Consider the following 19365-nt stretch of genomic DNA (forward strand, 5'->3'; position numbering starts at 1 on the left):
TTCCCAGAGCCCTGAGGCTGTGGTTAATAATGTCAAAAGAATGTTTTAAAATTGCTCTTCTGTTGATTCCAAAGAGTCAGAGCCCTCACGTGGTTAGAGTCCTGGGCTAGGAGTCAAATTCTAAATTTAATTCCAGCCTCTATGAACGTCTCACTTCTCTTCCCTTCCTCACCTTTCAGCGACGTTTCGGTTTTCTCATCTGCAAAATAGGCACAGGGACGCCTTGCTCCAGAGAAACGTTTGCAAACGGCATTGTTGTGCCCCCAGGATTGGCACTACATTGGGGCAGAATATCGTTTTCCATTCCATAATAGGAATTAAACAAAAGCCCTTTTGACCATGTACCTTGTGTAAACACCCTGCGCTCACATGCTGATGAATCTCAGAGGTCAGCAAATACAGGCGGCCCCTTCTTTATTATTATTTTTAAAAAGCCAAACAAGGCTAACTAGGGAATTCATTTTGGAATAGAAAGACATGAAAGAAAGGGAATTTCAGCTTGCACAACAGTACAAAGGAGAACAAGAATCATCATGTTTGCTAAAGAACTCACAGCTGTTTAATTTTGTAGTAAAATTACTTAAAGAACTTTGCTAATTCCAAGACAAAACCAAACAACTGTTGTTGAAAAGCTGAACTTCCACGTGTGAGTGGAAAAGCCAAGTTAAAATTAATCTGCGCCTAAAATCATATTAAAAAATACAGAGCATTTCTTGTTAATGCTGCTTGGAGGAGCGGCTTTTATCAAAAGAGAGAAGACACATAAAAGAGGGAAATGGTACACTTACTGGTAATAAGATGAAAAATAGTTTATGATCTCATGTACTTTGCCCCCAGCTTTTTCTCAAGCTGCTCGGTCTGTTTTAATACCAGGTTTGTTTGCTTTTTGGGGATGGGCCTGTAAGGCAGGAAATTGTCAAAAGGCGCAGAACAGAAATTTTAACTAGTGTTTTTAGAAATTAAAATTAAATACCAAAATTGGGTAACCAGTTATTAAATGTGGAGTTCAGATTTTTATAAAATTTAGTTTCTAGAGATTATGGATGCTTTCTATAACTACACTGTGTTCCATAAATCCCAAGTATCCATATGTTGCCTATTGTCAGAAACAAATAAACTGCCCCCCCTTTTTAAATGGTTTCTTCCATATTAGGGAATTATTCAGACTTCTTTCTTTGGTTCCTATAATTCCAAACCAGTTGGAACATCGGTCTATTTTGGGTTATGAAGGAACTTTCAAAATGTGGGCATGAATTGTTAAGGTTCCAATTCTCATAAAAATCAATGTGGTACATATATAACAGTCAGGATGGTAAACAGACTGAAGTCATTGTATTCCAGAAAGACAAAGTTCTCATTTCCATATCATAAGCCCCACCCCCACCCTACTCCCATCCTTCTCCACATGGGAGGGCTGCTAAATGTAAATTCCAAAACATATAAAACAGCATAAGGTTGTGATTTGCGACTCTTTCTGTCAAAGATGAATGTTCTTACCTGTATTTGATTAAACTCTTGTTAGTCTCTGGATTTTTATGGTTTTCCCACGACATCACATAGACTCACCACAAGAGGGCAATCAAGAGTTTACTTTCTGCTCACAACGCTAGAAAATGGTTTTAATGTCAGCTAAGTGTTTTAACTTGCTAAGGATTTATCTCTCCACCTTCTGATTGCCACACATGCAGCCCCGAGTTTTCACTCACAGCAATAATAATCCAAATAAAGTCCTTCTGAGGGAAAATATAGACAGACTGGTGCAGACGAGAGCCTTTGCCCAAATAAGGATCCCTTTTGTGGAGACCCCATGTGTTAGATAACCATCAGCTGACAGTTGGTCATGAGTTAATAATGTTGGATGCTGAAATATGCATACCATGTGCTATAAAAGAGTGTGGAGGACAAAGACAAATACTGCTATAGTTAGATATCAGAAGCATGCCAGAGGTGGGCAGAATGCTTCACTTGGATGGATATGCGTTATATCTGTCAAATGATTTCCTAAAAATTATTACGTTTTAAGTGTCATACAGTAGAAGGTATAATATTCACTGCCTATTTTGCTGTTGTTGCTCAGGTTTTGGTCTTAATCTCTCTGCATGTTACTGCCTAAAATGCTACAGCAACTCTTGCCTTCTGAGAAAAGAAAATATTTCCTAAGCTTATTTCCACGGCTGCCATTATTGTTCTTTTATTTTTACAATGGGAACTGTAAGTGGGGAGTGAGGGGGTTCCCTGAAAGAATCCAGGTGGGTGTGGAGCACTTTGATTGACATGTTCTATCTGGAGAGCTGTTAACCGTCTAGCTATATTTCTGTGTTGCTGCCACCACAGGAATAAAAAAAAGTGAGGGTATGGAGGGTATAAGCTTTGGTTTCATCTTTTGAGACCAGTTATTTGGGAAGATGGGACATTGGGGAAGTGGGCACTGGGCAGCTGTCTTCTCAGAGTGATGCCCCATAGTCTTTTGGTGCTAAGGATGATTCGGAAAAAGAATGCATCTCCTCCTCTGCCCCCTGGAGTTCAAACCTTTTTGTTCTGTTAACTTTTCTGGGCTTACTGGAGCCTGTCTTCAACGAGCAATCTCACTTTCTTCTTATAAAACTGTGGGGTTTGAAGCTAAGCAAAGCTAAGAAGGTCATGCCCTTGCCTTTAAGCCTGAGTGTATCTACCTTTCTACTGACATGCACATGAAATCTCCAAAAAGGAAAACACCATCACACTATGAATTTATTCAACAATTTGTGGTTAAAAAGCTGCTACCTTCCAGTTAGCCCAAATCACTCAAGATCTGTTTTCTCTTATTCAGTTTGCAAATGGCTTACATTATACTCAACCCATGCTGGTAGCAGAAGAGAATAATTAGTAAAATAAGTAATTAGACAGCCTCTCTCTCTCTCTCTCTCTCTCTCTCTCCTTCCCTTTCCCCCCAAATCTGTTGTCCAGGCTTACCATTTGTTGTGACATCTTAGTTAAGGAAGTTAATGAAATAACATCTTCATCAGGGCCATTTATTAACTTTGAGTCAATAATTACCAGATTTGATTTTTACAAAGGAGACACAAAATTTTCAGATACTAACATCTACACGTGACTATCCTCCATGACAGTGAATAAAACCTTAAATTATATTGAAACTTTTGAATCATTGCTTTTGTGCTTATTCTAGCCACAGATATTAATCTTTTTCTGTTTGTTCTTTAATACACATTTCCAAGGACCGATCTATAATCCTAACATTGAATTGTTGACTAAACTGACATCACCCAAGAGGAAGATAATACAAGCCACATGTAAATTAAAATATTCTAGTAACCGCATATTAAAAGAAACAAGTAGCAATAATTTTAATACCATATTCTATTTAATTCAGTATATCCAAACTATTATTTCTATATGTAATCAATATAAAAGATTAATGAGATATTTCTGTCTTTTTTTTTTTTTTGCATTGTCTCGGCAATCCAGTATGTTTTTCACACTCACGGCACATCTCAGTTTTGGACTAGACACATTTCAAAGGCTCAGTGTAGCTTCCTGTGGCTGGTGGTGTTTGGAATGGACACAGCAGCTCTGAACAGTCACAGCAACCATTTAAAAGGGGAAGAAGTTCTCACCTTTTCTGTGTATTCTCTGTTCATCTCCAGATTTACGTTAGGATTTCTGAGGGCATCCGGCCATTGTTTCTCCACCCTCCTGACTCACTGAGCACGCCAGTTGTCCATATTCAATACACCACCAAGGATTACGGACCCCATCGCACTCCCTTCACGCACGGCCTTCACCCTTGCTCCTCTTACTCTGGACCCTCGTTCTGCCCGGGCTCAGCACACTCTCTTTCCTACCTCCGGTGAGCTCCTTGGCAGAGCTTTGAGAGCCGTTTCCTAGTGTGCGGCTCATATACATCCACACGGAAATGAAGCTCCGAGATGGCACTGGTGGCTCGTCAGGGGAAAGGGATGGGAGGCACGCACCTGAGCAAAGAAAACAAGAACAGTCATCTCTTTCCTTTTCAGTAAGAGACTCTCCCACTGACATTACTCTTTCTGAAATGTAGAACAGCATAAAGTACCATACAGCACATAGAGTATTCTAGAGTGAAACATCCCTACTAAGTACAACATTCCTTTGGGGATTTTTTAAAAGAGTAATTGAGGGCTTATTACGAGATGACCTTTTACTTTTTCATGTGTGTGTTTGAAAAACGAAACTGTCTCTCATAACATATTTGTTCAATCTGTAAGATGTTAAATGTCTCCATGTTAGTGCACACACACACAGAGTCCTCTTTTACTGAAGTCCAAGCAGGGGATTTTTTTTTTTCATTTTTTAGAGATGTAGCAAATCAATTATCTTCAATGTTGATAATGGAATATCTCATTTCCAGTCCCAGAGAAATGGCTGAACAAGAATGTTCTGTTTATACTTGAGTTTAGAGACTGTTCTGATATTTACTTCTCCTTGCCAGGCTGCTCAATACAAAAATGTAGCCTTCGCTTCTGTTCTGTCATGTCCTGTAATAACACCACAGAACGTATCAATCATGGACTAGAATGCAGCAGGTTTATTGATTGTAACAAGGTGGGGAGAGAGAGAGAGATTAATTCTCTATGTTTAAGAGGTCCTATCTTTATAAACTTCATAAATTATGGAAATCAAAATGTCCTTAAAAAGCATTTCCAGAATGGATCCTTAAATAGCCTTAAAAAGACAAATATCATAAGTTAGTATTCTATTTTTATTATAGACGGTCATACTAAGAAAGACTAAATCTGTGTTTATTGAGTAGTTCTCAAAAAATGGAAACATGAGTTACTCCGAAATCTTAAAGACAAAGTACGTAGTGAGCATTGAAAGAACACACTCAAATTAGAATAGCTTCCACACAGTTGTTCTCTCAACATCTCGTGTGACCTTCTGCATTGGGGGAGGAGCCTGGGGCCGGGACCTGGACAGGGCCAGTGGGTACCTGGCATCTTGCGAGAACAAGAGGACAAATGAGCTGCCCTGTACGTGTGAAAGTGGAAGTTTGAAGCACTACAGCATGTTAAGAGTCCGGTTTTTGTTTTCTGTTTTTTGGGTTTTTTGTTTGCAATTTCATGACAAGACTTTGCAACTGGGGAAAAAAAATCGGTTGGTCTGTGTGCAGTATTCACACCCGAACAGCACAGCCACCTGTACCTTATGGACCGGGTGAAATCCTCAGATGTCCACTGTGCCCTGATGTCTCTTTACAAAATATTTAGAGTTCGAAGGCAAAAGAGTCTTCCCAGGGGCCCCTGATGCCATGGTAGACAGACCTCATCACCCCAAAGACAAAGAAGCCATGTGCCACTACCTCCATCCCCTTCCAGGTCCCGGAGGGGCCCTTTCACTGAGAATGGCTCCCCTGGGGGGTCTGTGGTTAGCAGAAGAGACGAAAAGGAAGGTGAGAGTTTGAATGGTCTGGCACGGATTTCAGTCTCCTCCCCCAGTTCCAGGATTCTTTTAGAGTCAGCTTCTGAAAACCCAGACTTTCTCCTTGCTCTACACATAGATTTAGCTCCCAGATTCCCCCCTCGCTCCACAAGTGGTAGTGACAAACATCTTATAATCCCCTCTCTTCTTTGCCAGTGCCCTTGTCAAGCCTATTTCTAGCATATTTCTGCATTCCTTTGGAATTCACTACATATTTCAGAATAATGTACAACAACATTTGGTGACTTAAATTTCTCTGCCTCCTTAAGACACAAAGATGAAATAAAGATAGAAATCCGCCCATCACAGCTGGTAAAACCTGACTAAAAAAGGGGTTTGCTTGTGTTTTAATGGCAAGAATGCACGGAGTCACGTGCTTTTTAACCAATTAGCAGTGCAGATGAGCTAACAAGTCACATTCCATTTATAGGGGAGGGGGGAGGGGAGAAGTCAAGCCTGTATTTTTAAGTGTTTCTGAGAAATGAAGACCTCCAGGGCAGCAAGAGGGCGGACCAGGAAATAGTTATGCAAATCGCATGCCTATAAAATTACTAACATTTTGATCAGGAACATTAACAATTGCTCCAGCATTCACAAGTACCAAACAGGAGTGAGTAAGGCCGGGATGTTTTGGAAAGGATTACAAGAGTGTTTGCTTACATGGTTTGTTGAGCAGTCAATGAAGTCCAGGGCTGTTTTGGACTTGAGCTGCCCAAGCAATCCAGGTATGACAAATGCAGTCATACATTCCACTCTCATTAGTGACTGTTGGGGATCTCAGTGATTTTGATAAAGAGCCAAGTGACTAGACCACATATAAAGCCTGATTCATTTTTTTTCACCCTCTTTCTAACAACACAATTGCTCACCCTTCCACAGCAGGTAGAGGGGGACCTGGATTCTGTGAAAATGGGGTTCTTTGGAAAAGCTAGACTGTAGTTAGTAGGAACTGTGGTTCAAGCAGGGTCAGAATACGGCTTGGGCTAAAGCAAACTTGGACCCTCAGTGCAGCCGGGGCCTCCGGAGTGGCGAGAAGTGAGGGTTACTCAGGGCTTGTGTGGTCTGGGAGAATCTGAGAATAAGGGCGTTTGAGTTTGGCCCTCGTTTTGGTTCACAGTTCTGAACTCATCTTTTTAATGCTTTTACTTGAGGGGGAAAATTACACTTAAAATGGAGTTGACAGTACAATCATAGAAAATGATATGCCTTTTTTTTAAAGAAAAGACTTAAATTCATTACTTCAGGTAGAATGTTCTACAAGGTGAAGAAACTGTACTTGATCAGGGCCCTGTGCGTTCACATCTCACACACTACCGTGGCTTCCCGAACACTTCTCCCGGGTATGAAAGGCTGTTGATAGAAAAACAGAATAAAAGTAAACTTGAATATTCTTAAATCTATATGTAATTAATGCTTTGTGAATTTATGGAAAGACTCGACCAATTAACAGATGTTGAGTACCAGCAGCTATAGTTTTCTGGTACCACTGTGTCAGCTGTGGAAAAGGAAGTGTATGCAATACAGCTGTGGATTGAAAATAAAATTTTCAGGAGCTCATTTATGAATTTTTTAAGTAAAATGTTGTCTTTAAGTTAAAGCCAAAGTGAGGGCTGAGAGCTTCTGTTTTTCTTTTCTTTTCTTTTTTTCCCCCAAGTATTTGAAAACTGAAATTCTGCAGGAGATTATCTGTGAAATGCCTTTCTTTTATTACACCCATAAATTTTCGGAGTGGCTTTGATCAAGCCTTCTGCCATTCTTGCTTCCTAATCTTTTATTCATACGTTAATAACTTTAAAAACACTCATCCTATTTTTGTTGTAGTGAAAGAGGAAGTTTCTAAATAGTCAAAGGGAAAACATTGAAAATAGAACACAGTAAATGATAACTAAATTAGGGTAGGTTTTTTTTTTCTTTTCCAGAAAGAGCAATGCTCCATGCTGAAACTTGCCAGAGTATTTTAAGATTATTGTCTATATAGAAAATTTTCCAGAGAATTGATATCCTCAGAGGAAAGGCATTACAGAAATGCAAAGTATGATCAGTAATGCACACTATACATAGAACAATATTTGTCGGTCCCTAATACTTCAGTCAGCAGAGTTTCGTTTTTTGGCTCATGTTTAGTGTTTAAAATACACACACACACACACTCACACACAACTTGCAAATCAAATGTGTTAACGCTCTGTGGACTTCCTCTAGACATTGACCCTGGGGGTCAAACTCTTAGGAAAATGATGCCTGGTTTTCCATTCTCCTAATTTCAATCCCCACCAACCAGCAAGTTCTTTCTCTCAGTGGGAGCTCACAAAGAATTTCTCGAGAGAATACGTAGCTGCGTTGGCAACAAAATCCTCTCTGCAAAGAGAAGAGAGAGTTGTTAACTGATGAGTCAATCCAGTTTTTATAGCAGTTTATCTTCGTGGTATTTCCAAGAGCATAAATGTTATAAAAAAAATAGAGACGGTCATGACAGGAAGAACACAGTTGAAAAAAACAGGAACATTTAAGCCAAAAGCAATTTACTTTGCCAGTAACTGGTTACATTTCCTTTGTTTTATTATTATTATTGCAAGAGTTGGGGTTGAGATGAAAGTTTCCCACACCTGCACTGACACATAACTTGTTGGAACCCATTTGAAGGAAATATATAAATACATGAGTGCCTGCAACTCTGAGCTCTAGACTCTAAGGGGGGAAAAACTTGCGTTGTTATATTGTCTTAAAAAAGAGACTATAATTGTTTCATATGTGAAGGAGTTAAAAAGGGGAAATCACAAAACAAAACAGAAGGGTTAGATGCCAAAGCAGCCTGGAGCACTGGTGGTCGCTGGTTCCCCTGGGATTAACACTTATGGAAATAGCAGTGACTGCTCAAAGGTGAATACTTGCTAATTTCATGGCACTGAGTAAGAGGAACAGATGGGCTTCATGGAGGGAAGACTTTTTTTTAAACCACAGAGATCTTTCACTGATTAGGTAGAAGAGTCGGTGGCCCACTGCAAGGGGATACTATGCCTGGCTCTGTAGGTCTTATTGGAACTCTGGGGCTTCAGTGGAAGCCTGTCACCTGTTGCTGAGTCAGGACCAGCGGGGACCCTGCTTGCTGTCAAGGCAGCAGGGTGCTGTTTGCTGCCTGAGATGGGCTGCTGCACCCTTATGCTAGGTGGCATTAGGGAGTGTTTTCCATTTGGGGAAAGCTCCCCAATGACTGCCAGCCTGAGGTAATCATAGAAATACCTCATTACGGGACAGAGTGAATGTGTGTGTGTGTGTGTGTGTGTGTGTGTGTGTGTGTGTGTGTGTGTGTGTGTGTGTGTGTGTGTATTAGAGAGAAGTTACTTAGTGCAGAGGCTCTGGATAAAATCCAGTTGCTGGGCTGGCATCCTTCTGCTACCTGTAACCCATTGTATGAACTAAGACCAGTAATTTCATCTCTATCTCAGTTTCCTGGTCTATACAATGGGACTAATAATCACAGCTTCCTGTTGGCATGTTGTGAGTTTTAAATGTTATTGTACTCGAAGCGCTGGCTGGCACAGAGAAAGTGTTCAGTAAGTATCATTATTCTCCATGTATGATATTAAAAACATTCATGCAAAGATCATTGAACTCCATGAGCAAGCCAGGCTAGGGCTGATTAGTGGATTATATACGCATGGAAAAAAGCAACCGTCCATTTATTGCTCCACACTGTTTGTTTTTTTTTTAAAGTAGAACTGACCTTTGGTAAGTGTACTGGCTTCCCGGAATGGCTTTGCTGGTAGAAATCTGTCTCATCTAAAGGGCCGAAGCTGGTTTAAATCTGAAGTCTAGGACTAAGGTTCTGTCGGTTAGGTAGATAGGTACACAGCCCTTAGCTGTCGGGGGAGGGTGTGGGGCAGGCTCAGCTTGGTCCAGGAAAGCTGAACCAGGTGGACCTGTTTTCTTATGTAAAAGAATGAAAGGCCAGCGCCTCCACCTGACCCCTGACCACTCATCACGGCATGAAGCATCTAGTTTACTCACCTAAATAGCAAATGATTTTTTTCTTGACCCTGTAGGGAAAAAATATAGCCTGGGGACCAGAAATTTTGCTCTCCCCCCAAAAAGCCAGCTTCCACTCTGGCTGGTGTGGCTCAGTAGATTGAGTACCGACCTATGAACCAAAGGGTTGCTGGTTTGATTCCCAGTCAGGGCACATGCCTGGGTTGTGGGCAACGTCCCCAGTAGGGGACACACAAGAGGCAACCACACATTGATGTTTTTCTCCCTCTCTTTCTCCCTCTCTTCCACTCTCTCTAAAAATAAAAAAATAAAAAATAAAAAAAGCTTCCCAATTCAAAGAATCGCCTGGGTTCTGTGGAACCAAAAGGTCTTAATATGTCATCGGACCTCCCACCCAGTTCTTCATGGTCCACCTCCTCCCCGCCCCCTCAGAACTCTGACCATCTGCTGCTCAGGGCATTAGTTCATTACATGTGAGACAAGACTGTGGCCCCAGCTAAGTGCCAGGCACAATGGCTTAACGGAGTAATCAGGAACCAAAGGCTGCAGGTTTCCTGTCTCAATGCCCACAGCAAACTCAAAGTTGCTGGTTTTTGCTCCCAAAGCTCAAGAGTAAGTAGTAAAGGTGAAAGCAATTTTACAGGTGCCCAGTGTGACAGGTGGGCAGGCCCCGCTCATGAAGACACAAAGAAGAGTTCTATGGGCATATTTACTTTCCATTAGTCCCATGTTCACTCAACAAATCCATATTATGCAATGCTGCCTCCTAGGTCTGTGCTGGGGCAGACGAGAGATGACTCCAGCATGGTCCTGTGCTTATGGACTCTCCTATTGTATAATAGTAAGCCATAAAACACAGCTCACATACAAAGAACAGTGATGCCCTGCATAAGGGAAGGTCAGAAACGGAGTTCAGAGGGCAGAGAAAACTGAGCTGGAGACTTAAGTGAATGGTGGGATTCAGCTAACATACCTGAAATATCAGTGTGCTCGCTTTCCTAGGAACAAGAGGTTCTTTTCTCCTGATCAGATCTCACATAGAGCTGAAGTTTGTATGACCAGAATATTAGATGCTAGTGTGTTCTAAATTTGTAATTCTCAGAATCTTCTGGGCAAGGACATGCGCCTCTCTGGGTTCTGAAAACAGCTCAAAGAATGGGGGAAACACGCCTGATTTGGAGATGACTTACTGTCAGTTCCTGGAACCACTGTCTTTACTTAAAACAGCCTGTTCAATGCCAGTTCTCTCTATCTCAGAGGCCTTTGGGATTAGAAAGCTTTTCTGGAAATAAATGCCTTTTAGGTTCAAATGCTTTTTGCCAAAATGTTAGGAAGGAAAGATCGTAGTAAGAAGTCTTAGAACAGAGGTGGTATTGTTCTGTTCCTCTCAGTGAAATGCCTCAAACCTACCCCAAGTTTGTTTGTCTACTTTCTGCTCAGCTATTATTTTGATAAGGGGACATGAAAGTACATCCTTCCCCAGCAATCACTCAAGCCTTAGCACTTGGGTCCGTTGTGGAAACACTTCTGTGCTACCCCATGTGTTCCAACCAAAAGAGTCCCCACCCTGGCTCCAGGCTGAGGATTGTGTCAGTCGTGGAAGCTGGCACCATGCTCTCTGACAGGGGAGCAGGAGGTCAGGATCCACAAAAGAGGCCAGATGAAGTCACCAGCCCCGTGCAGGGAGGTGGAGAGAGCAGAGCCCTGCTTGCCAGTCTGGCAACTCCAGCGAAGTCCTCAGAGCTGATCCCACACGCTCGGTGCTAGTCACCGCTGTGTGTTTACATGAGTAATGAAGCCGCGGGGGGAGGGGAGTTGTAAGCGGAGCGCGGAGGCTCACTGCTCTCATTCGGAGGGAGGCTGACATCCACACTAAGTGCAGTCCCGGCTTCCAGGGACGTGGCCGCGGAGCAGTCAGTCACATGCTGTAGCTTTCAGGGGCACAGACAGCGTCGGGCAGATGTTTGTCGACTGGAATGGGTAATCGCTACTTTCTCTTTGCTTGATTTGGGTTTGTGAGCTTGTTTGCCTTCCATAATTCCAGGCTGGCTTTGGGGGGATGGACTTTCAGAGAAACATTTCGGGGTAATGAGAGAAGGGAGAGGGGATTTGGGAGGGGGGTGTCTGAGCTGGAGCCCCAAAGGCACTTTTGAAACTTTTGCCTGATTGTAAAGGCAGGTCTATTTACTGAGCTCTAGGAACAACCAACTGTTATCCACAGTAGAAAATCAAATTAGTGGGATTAACTGTGTTTGTAAAATGAGCACAATATAAAATGTCCTAAAAACCACCAGTTAACTGCGTGACATGAGGAAGATTAACAACAATCAGGAGGATTCGAGGTGTCCAGACTTGGCATTGTCAGAATCAGAAAAAGTGGGGGCACCTGGGAAGCTCTGACAGGCATCGCTTGGGGTAGAAATCATTCGTTTGGATTTCTTCAAGGACTAGTCGGTTAGTTGGTTTGTTTTACTTTTGTTCAACTTGCGTGATTGATGAAGTTGAATGTGAAAGCTGATTCGGGACAGCCCAGCCATAGCACTCAGTAAACGCAGTTTTGTTTTTTTTTTTCCTGCTTTCTGTATGGGTCTTAAAAGGATTCAAACTCAACATCAAGGTTGAAACATAACTTTAATTTGCATCTTGTCTGTAGCTTTTAGAAAGTATAAACTCCATGGAATCTGGCTGACCCCAGTGTGATCTTTGGAAGTTATTTTAAATAACCCTCAAGATGATCATTAAAAAATATATTGAAAAAGGAAAAGGGAACATGCTGATTTAAATGTATCTGCCAGATTTGTTCAGATTTGAAACATGCTCATGGCAATATTACTAGTAAATGCATGTAATAGTATTTTTCAGATTGTTACTGTGACTGCCTCTCTCTCTCCCTCTCTACTTATTTGTATAATTTGAGAAAATGCTTATGCCTCCAATTTGGAAGAGAGATGTTTGCAAACATTGCATTACTATGATACCATAATGGGCTGGCATATTTCTTAGGTTTCTGAGAACAAGATACAAAACAAAACAGAATAACCTCAGAACCTGGCTCCGGGCTGTCTTCAGCCCAACCTGTTTCTTTTCTAACAATGCATCGTCCTTTTGTCATCCGTCAGAGCTAAGGGCTTCATGTTCTTTATAGTAATTAGACATGTTTAATATCAGATGAGCTTTGGGAAAGAAGTACAGAAGCATATGGTCTTCCAAGATGCAACCCTTCAGAGAGAGAAGCACAGCATGGGGGCTGGCTACCACAGATGCGTGCGTTTCTCAGCGCACGTAGTAGGGACCACTGTAGTAAGAGTCTTGGTGTGTAACAAAGGAACCCATGCCAGTGAAAATGTATATCAGTTGTTCTCTCCATTTGTTTTCAGCGCCAAATCTTAAAGGCAGACCGCGCAAAAAGAAATCATGCCCACAGAGAAGAGACTCGTTCAGTGCTGTTAAAGACTCCAACAACAATTCTGATGGCAAAGCCGTTGCAAAGGTACAGTAGTTCTCGCCGTGGTGTTCTTCCCAGGCATCTTTTTATTTTTCCTTTATCTCTTTCTCTCTCTGTTCTTGTTTCTCTGTGGCAGTTTGCAATTCCGAATCTGACTTTGGTATTCACAACTTTCTGCTGTGTCTGTTCCTGCCACCTCCCCTGCCCTGGGTGGCAGAGCCAGGAGGTGGGGAGGGGTAGGCATTTTGATTAGTCAACAGAAGGACTCCGCACCTCCCAGTCTGGCCTGTTGTGTAAAGGACAGATGAGTAAGCGCCCACATCATGGAGGCTGAGATTTCGTAGTAGGTGACACAATGACATAGTTTACTCTGCCTGCATCAAAAATAGATCAGCCAAACCATCCTCCTTCTGAGTGTGTTCAGCTAAATATGCCTCAGAGATTGACAGGTGATGGGGTTAGAAATGGCTAGAATTAATCATTTTAGTTATTTTTTGAAAATTGCCTCTAATTTACCTTACTGTAAAATTAAAGACACATAGCAAAATATTTACATGTATACATATACCTGTGTATACATTTATATGTTTTTAAAGGTCTCTCTGAAGGCAGAGTAAAGATCCAAACTCTAGGCCAGTTTTTGAGGACCCAGGCCCATTTTGCTTACACATTCTTTGGGATCTTGAAAGTGCACGCCTAAAGTATTTAGCGCCGTGAAGTGTGAAGTGTCGCTTCATGTTTTTAGAGTTACCTTTTTTCTTTTGTGAGCTGGGGTCAGATTTCTATGGTTCCATTTATGGGGTGTCTGCGTTTAGGTGTTACTTCTGTGCCAAAGGCAGCGATAGCCCCTTTGGGTCCCAATTTGAAGACCAGATACCAGCTGATACCACATTTCCAGATCCAAGGACTAAACTTATGAAGGTGGCAACATCTTGATTATTGGTGAATTTGTAAGATTCTGATGGAGGAAAACATCGACTCAGTTCTGTATTGAAAATCTCCTATTTTTCTGCCATGTGCTCCACTCCTCCTGTTGTAACGAAGCAAATCCTAAATATTCACATTCTGTGAATCTGATCTTCATCAGGAATTTTTGAGGATGTTTTGGCTAGCATTTCTTCATCCTTCCAAGATTGCCAAGGGTTAAAAAAAGATCCACCAGAAGAAATGTGTATTTTCTGGCTAAAAAAAAAATCTCTTTGCCTAAAGTTATTTTTGTTCTGTTCATTTAACCATCTAAAAGTTGTGTCCACCTGAATACCAAGTATGACCTTTTTTTACTAATTTGGACATCTCAGCTCCAGAGTTTCCTATCTAGGGCTTTGGCTTCCACAGTCTTGAAGAATGTCAGCAGGAACAGTTTATTATACCCTGTGATGTGGTTTTCAAGATACTAAAGAATGGAGCCAAAACATTTCAGGACTGTAACCTTCAGCAAAGCGTGTGCTGCCGATGTCTTGCGTTGGCTCCCTGCCCCATACTTCTGAGATGACATCATGTGTTTATCCAGCATTTCCTGTACCTGAGCCCAGCAGAATGAAGCTGCTTCCCATGTCTCATGGAGTCACCACCAACGTATGCCTCTGGGAGTTTGATCAAACTTATACAACTGAACCGAAAGCACGCACACCCCTCCAATATCTCTCTCTGTGGAAGGCAGCTCAGGACCCACACTAAGACCCACAAAACTAAAGAGGGCAGGAGCCTGTTCTATGTCTGATGCTCTGACTTATCCTTCCTAGGAGGGACTTGGAGCTGGGTTTTCTATGTGACCATTTCTGTGCTACCTCCCACCCATGCAGCCACTCAGGATTTTTACCTGGAGAAGGATTCTCCTTCCATCGCTGGTTTCAATGGTGAATGTAAGGATGTTCTGCTGCAGCAAGGTCCCAGGGACCAATCTAAACATCCAACTCTTCTTGGAGTTTTGGATTACAGTCCTGCTGTTGCGGTGCGTCAAGCAAGACCACACATCGTGGAAGAGAGAGACGGATGGGGGTGAAGTACTGGTGGGCTTATCTGCCAGCACCATCAGACCAATGTAAAATCCCTGCAGAATGAACAAGCCACATCTGGGGTCAGGACAGCCATTAAAGAGGCATTTGTGTGATGAAGTGGTCTTTTCTCATGAAATGCTACAGTAGGGATTACAAACCAGTGACCCTCTGATCATTTGCTGAGCTGGGAGCCACGTCTCAGGTGACCAGCTAGTTGGGCTTTGTGACCAAGGGCTGTGTGACTTTTTTCTCAAAAATCTGTCAAACAGGCCATTTCTAACTGTGGATAAGTACCAACATTCTGCAGCAACACACAACGAAGCTCTTAACATGGTGACCCACTGGACTTCTTCTGTGTGTGACTAGAAAAGCAAGTCAAGTAATTTGCCTGTCACCATGAAAAGGTTAGGCTCTCTCAATGCAATCGGGAAAGCTAGGTTCACAAGACTGAGAATTTCATGGCTTTCCAAAGACAGCAAAAGTCACTTGGGAAAAAGTCTACCAGTTCTCTGAAGATGTCATTAATGTGTCCAACCCAAATCCTGCTGTTTCCCTTGGGACCCACTTCCAGCAACAGATCTGGGGCCCAAACCCGTTCGCACGGTGATCTGTGCAAGAGAAACCTCGGCCTCAGTCTCTTAACGAAAGTCCTCCCCCCACAGGAGGCCAATGACCTTTCACATCCTGAAAGCACTTTCCAAAGGCCAGAAGTATGTAGCGGGTGGCTTATATTCTGAAAGGAACATAAAAAAGGAAGCCATGGTAGGCAGTGTCTTCTTTCACTTAAATCACCAACATACTATCAGTATTTTACAAATATGATACTCCCATTATTTTCAATATGTTTTCATCCCATTCGGTTCCCAGAACTTCCCCCGTGGTTTACCCTTCCTGTTTTCCTGAGGAAGAGGTTGAGTATTGCCTAGCAAGTTGGTGACTGAACTACAATTACTCTAGCGTCTTCCCTGCTGATTCAGCACATCTTGCTGCCCCGGCTGAGAGCTGCATGAGTTATAACTCAATCCAGTGAAAAGATGTGGTTAATACCAAATAGGCAGTGGTTCATTGAAACCATTCAGTGTGGATTCTTTAATTAGCGCTTCCTCAATCACTTTGGAAACCCCACAGCTCTTAGTGAACTCAACAAGTATACGACATACAAGCTGGTGAAAATATGAAAAAGATCTAGTAATTAACTGTTACCATCAAAAGGGTGGGTGTTCTCAAGGTCAACACAAGGCTCCCATTTAATATTTCAGTAGATTAAAATGCTGAGAACGTTTGGGTAAATGTGAAAAACTGTAGAAAGGAACTCGGCCTGTGTCTGCCGAGAAACCGAATAATATCCTAAAAGGCTCATTTATATTAACTAAAGAAATGTATGGAACTAGTCTGAGAAAGGAAGCCCCCGCTCACTTCCTAGGAAGCCCCTGCTTCCCCAGGAGAGAGCGGCTGGGAAGGCCACTGAGGTTCAGGATGGACTGCAGTAGGTGGCAGTCTGGCTTCACCTGGTGCCTTTTCAATGAAGCAGGGAGTCTGGATGACATAGAGCCCAGTTTGGGCATCCCTCCCCCCTAAGCGTTCCTCCTGTTTCTGGGTGTTTCTGCACAGGTAAGGCAGGTTAGGCAGCTATCTAAACGCTGAGGGACAAACCTCATATTCCCTTAACTATGGCATTTTTGACCTAAGAATACAGGTAATTGGCCCCTTATCGCTACAGATGCAAGACCCAGCCTGTTTCTGGGGTCTACTCTTGTCAACATCTACTCTTGTTTGTACATGACTGGAGTTTAGAGTGAGGGGTACCTCTAAAACCAGAGCTCTGTCCCGCTCTACTAGCCAATCCACAGCCTTGCTGGGCTTCAGTCTCCTTGTCTATACGATGGGGCTGAATGCCAGCCTTTTGTGATTCCTGATACAGGAGGCAGTTTATATGAAGCCCACAGCGCTGTCTCTGGCTCATGGCAGGTGCTCTGTGGATACTGGTTTCCTTCCCTTTGCTCTACAGGCAGTGGAAGAAACAACACTTTTATTCTTTGAAAAGTACCTAGTTTTATCTTTTACTTTGCATTTGATAAATCACCTTTCTAAGCTGTAGGTTTTATAAAAACCTAGTCATTATGATGGGCTTTTTAATTGAAAGCATGTTTTGACTACTACTCTTATCTTTATAAGAGTATCACTAAAGTATAGTGTTTAAAACCACAAGCCTAGAATTGAGCCTACCTGGACTCAAATCCCAGACTTGCCACTTAATACCTTGAACATGACCTTGTCATCCATGTGCATGTTGCTCATCTTCTCTGTGCCTCACTTTCCTCTAATAGGAGCAGAATAACTTGCCTCCTTAGAGTTGCAGGCATGAAGGAAAATAATACCTAAAAAGTACTTAGAATAGAGCCTGGCTATATAGTAAGCATTAAAAAAAAAGGCTGGAACCAATACAGATTAAAACTGGAGTAATTTTATGATTTCAAAAAGCTACAAAATTATAGATGTCATCAGAACTTTAGACTCAACAATCTAAAATTTGGCAGTGAAAAATGATGACCACATAAAGCTTCCCAGTGTGTTTGCCTTAATATATAATGTTATAATGTACCAAAGTTTGAAAATACTGTAAGTAAAACTTCTGCATGGAAAAATGTTTTAATACCATTTCCATAGTCCCTTAAAAATTAAAATTTTATCTAGAAGCCCAGCTGAATGACTTGTGCAGGAAGTTTTATTTTTAGCAGGACCAATCTGAAGATATTAAACTGGCATGTTCACTTGAGAGACTAAGCAATAAAGAAAATCTTTTAAAAGGACACTCTTCCCTTTAATAAATAAGCACAGCCTTTTATGTTCTCAGTGCTTGGGAAGGAGAAGCTGAAAGGAAAGAAAAGGAGAGGTCAGAAATCTGAAATGGGAAATGGTGTTGAGTATGTGGGACATTTTTATTCATACCATTTCCCCAGCACTTGCCCTGTTCTCTTCAGTGTTAGATATGGAGATGTAAAGAATATTGGAATGTACACATTCCCCACGGGCACACTTGAACTCAAAGTTTGACCCTTTGTACTTCCCCCTTTTACAATTAAAATAGCTCAGCAACTTAGCGTTATATTTAACAGCCATCAAAGGCCTCTTGTAGAACATGGCAGTGAGGAGGGAACATTAGGTTAGCCGTTTGGTATGCCAAGTTCCATATTCGCCTAGAGTGTGGTAGGAAGAACATCTGGAGCATTAGCCACCATTTATTTTTTAATTATGCTTTTCACTTACTCTTCTTGGGTTTTTAGCTGACCTCTACTCTTTCCTTTGTGGCAAATTCACATTTCCTATTATGGGCTCAGGGCTGATGGAAAAGCAAGAAGCACTCCGTAAAGAGGGGGATCTTTTGTCTCCTAACAAGGGTAGATCTGGCTCCATCCTCAGGTGAGCCAGCGGAAACCTTGCTGATGGTCCTGATGCCAACATATGCTGGCAGCCAGGTGTGTTTTCAGGTTGCTGAAAAGAGTAGCAACAAAGTTTCCTATAAAGAGGTCGACTTGTCTTTCATATTGATACAAAGTGTGAAATATAGGACTATTTCTTAAGGTAGGGATTGTTCAATGAATAGATCTGCCCTTAGGAAAAGTACGAAAGGAGGTAGGAGAATGGCCCCACCAGATGCAAACACTGTTTCTGGTTTGGCAAACAGTGGCCTTCTGGCCACCTGTTTCTATAAATAAAGTTGGATTGGGACACAGCCATGCTCCTTTGTTTACAAATGGTCCCTGACTGCTTTCACACTCAGTTTGAGTAGTTGCAACAGAGACTGTAATGGTCCAAAAGCCTACAGTATTTACTATCTGGCCCTTGAAAGGAATTTACCATCCCCTGGTCTAAGACAATTCGTATTCAGTGATGCCTCTAAAAAGCTACTGCAGAGCAAGGGTAATTTATTGGTTCTCCCTTCCCACTCAGTGAAATGTGTCACCAGCTATGTCTTTGTGACTGGCCCGGGGCTGGGCTTGATTTAATGTGGCACTTTTCCCCCCCTCTTCCAGGTGAAATGTGAGGCCAGGTCTGCCTTGACCAAACCGAAGAATAACCAGAATAACTGTAAAAAAGTCTCCAATGAAGAAAAACCAAAGGTGGCCATTGGTGAGGAGTGCCGGGCAGATGAGCAGGCCTTCCTGGTAGCACTCTATAAATACATGAAAGAGAGGAAGACGCCAATAGAACGAATACCCTATTTAGGTTTCAAACAGAGTAAGTATACTTGTTTTCATTTTTGAAATATTGAAGTTTCTCAGCTTCTTTGAATTGGAAAAAAACATATTTTGGACGCAGGATTATGTTGAAATCCTAATCTGGGTATGATGATGCTTTCTGTTTATACTAAATCTACAAATCATCCAGCCAGGAATTTTTTTCCCTTCCCCTTTCCGCTACATTGTTCCCTTCTGGGGCAGTTGCAGTGAGATATTTATAGGCTTGAATCCACTGATT

At 42.0% G+C, this 19365-nt stretch overlaps 1 protein-coding gene across 3 annotated transcripts in view; it reads left to right on the forward strand.

The window, feature by feature from the left end:
- ARID5B (AT-rich interaction domain 5B) overlaps window positions 1–19365 on the forward strand; it is a 177667-nt gene that overhangs the window by 122189 nt on the left and 36113 nt on the right. For 2 of the 3 annotated variants that reach the window (XM_037139955.2, XM_053664016.1), the window contains 2 exons: window positions 12822–12934; window positions 18921–19125. In XM_037139955.2, the coding sequence (XP_036995850.2) occupies window positions 12822–12934; window positions 18921–19125 (318 nt within the window). Of the gene's footprint in view, window positions 1–11056; window positions 11425–12821; window positions 12935–18920; window positions 19126–19365 lie in introns of those variants that run through there. The other variant, XM_053664017.1, reaches the window with a different exon arrangement.

This window comes from Artibeus jamaicensis, unplaced genomic scaffold, assembly GCF_021234435.1.
Source record: "Artibeus jamaicensis isolate MK-2021 breed Jamaican fruit bat unplaced genomic scaffold, CSHL_Jam_final contig_332, whole genome shotgun sequence".
Taxonomy (NCBI): domain Eukaryota; kingdom Metazoa; phylum Chordata; class Mammalia; order Chiroptera; family Phyllostomidae; genus Artibeus; species Artibeus jamaicensis.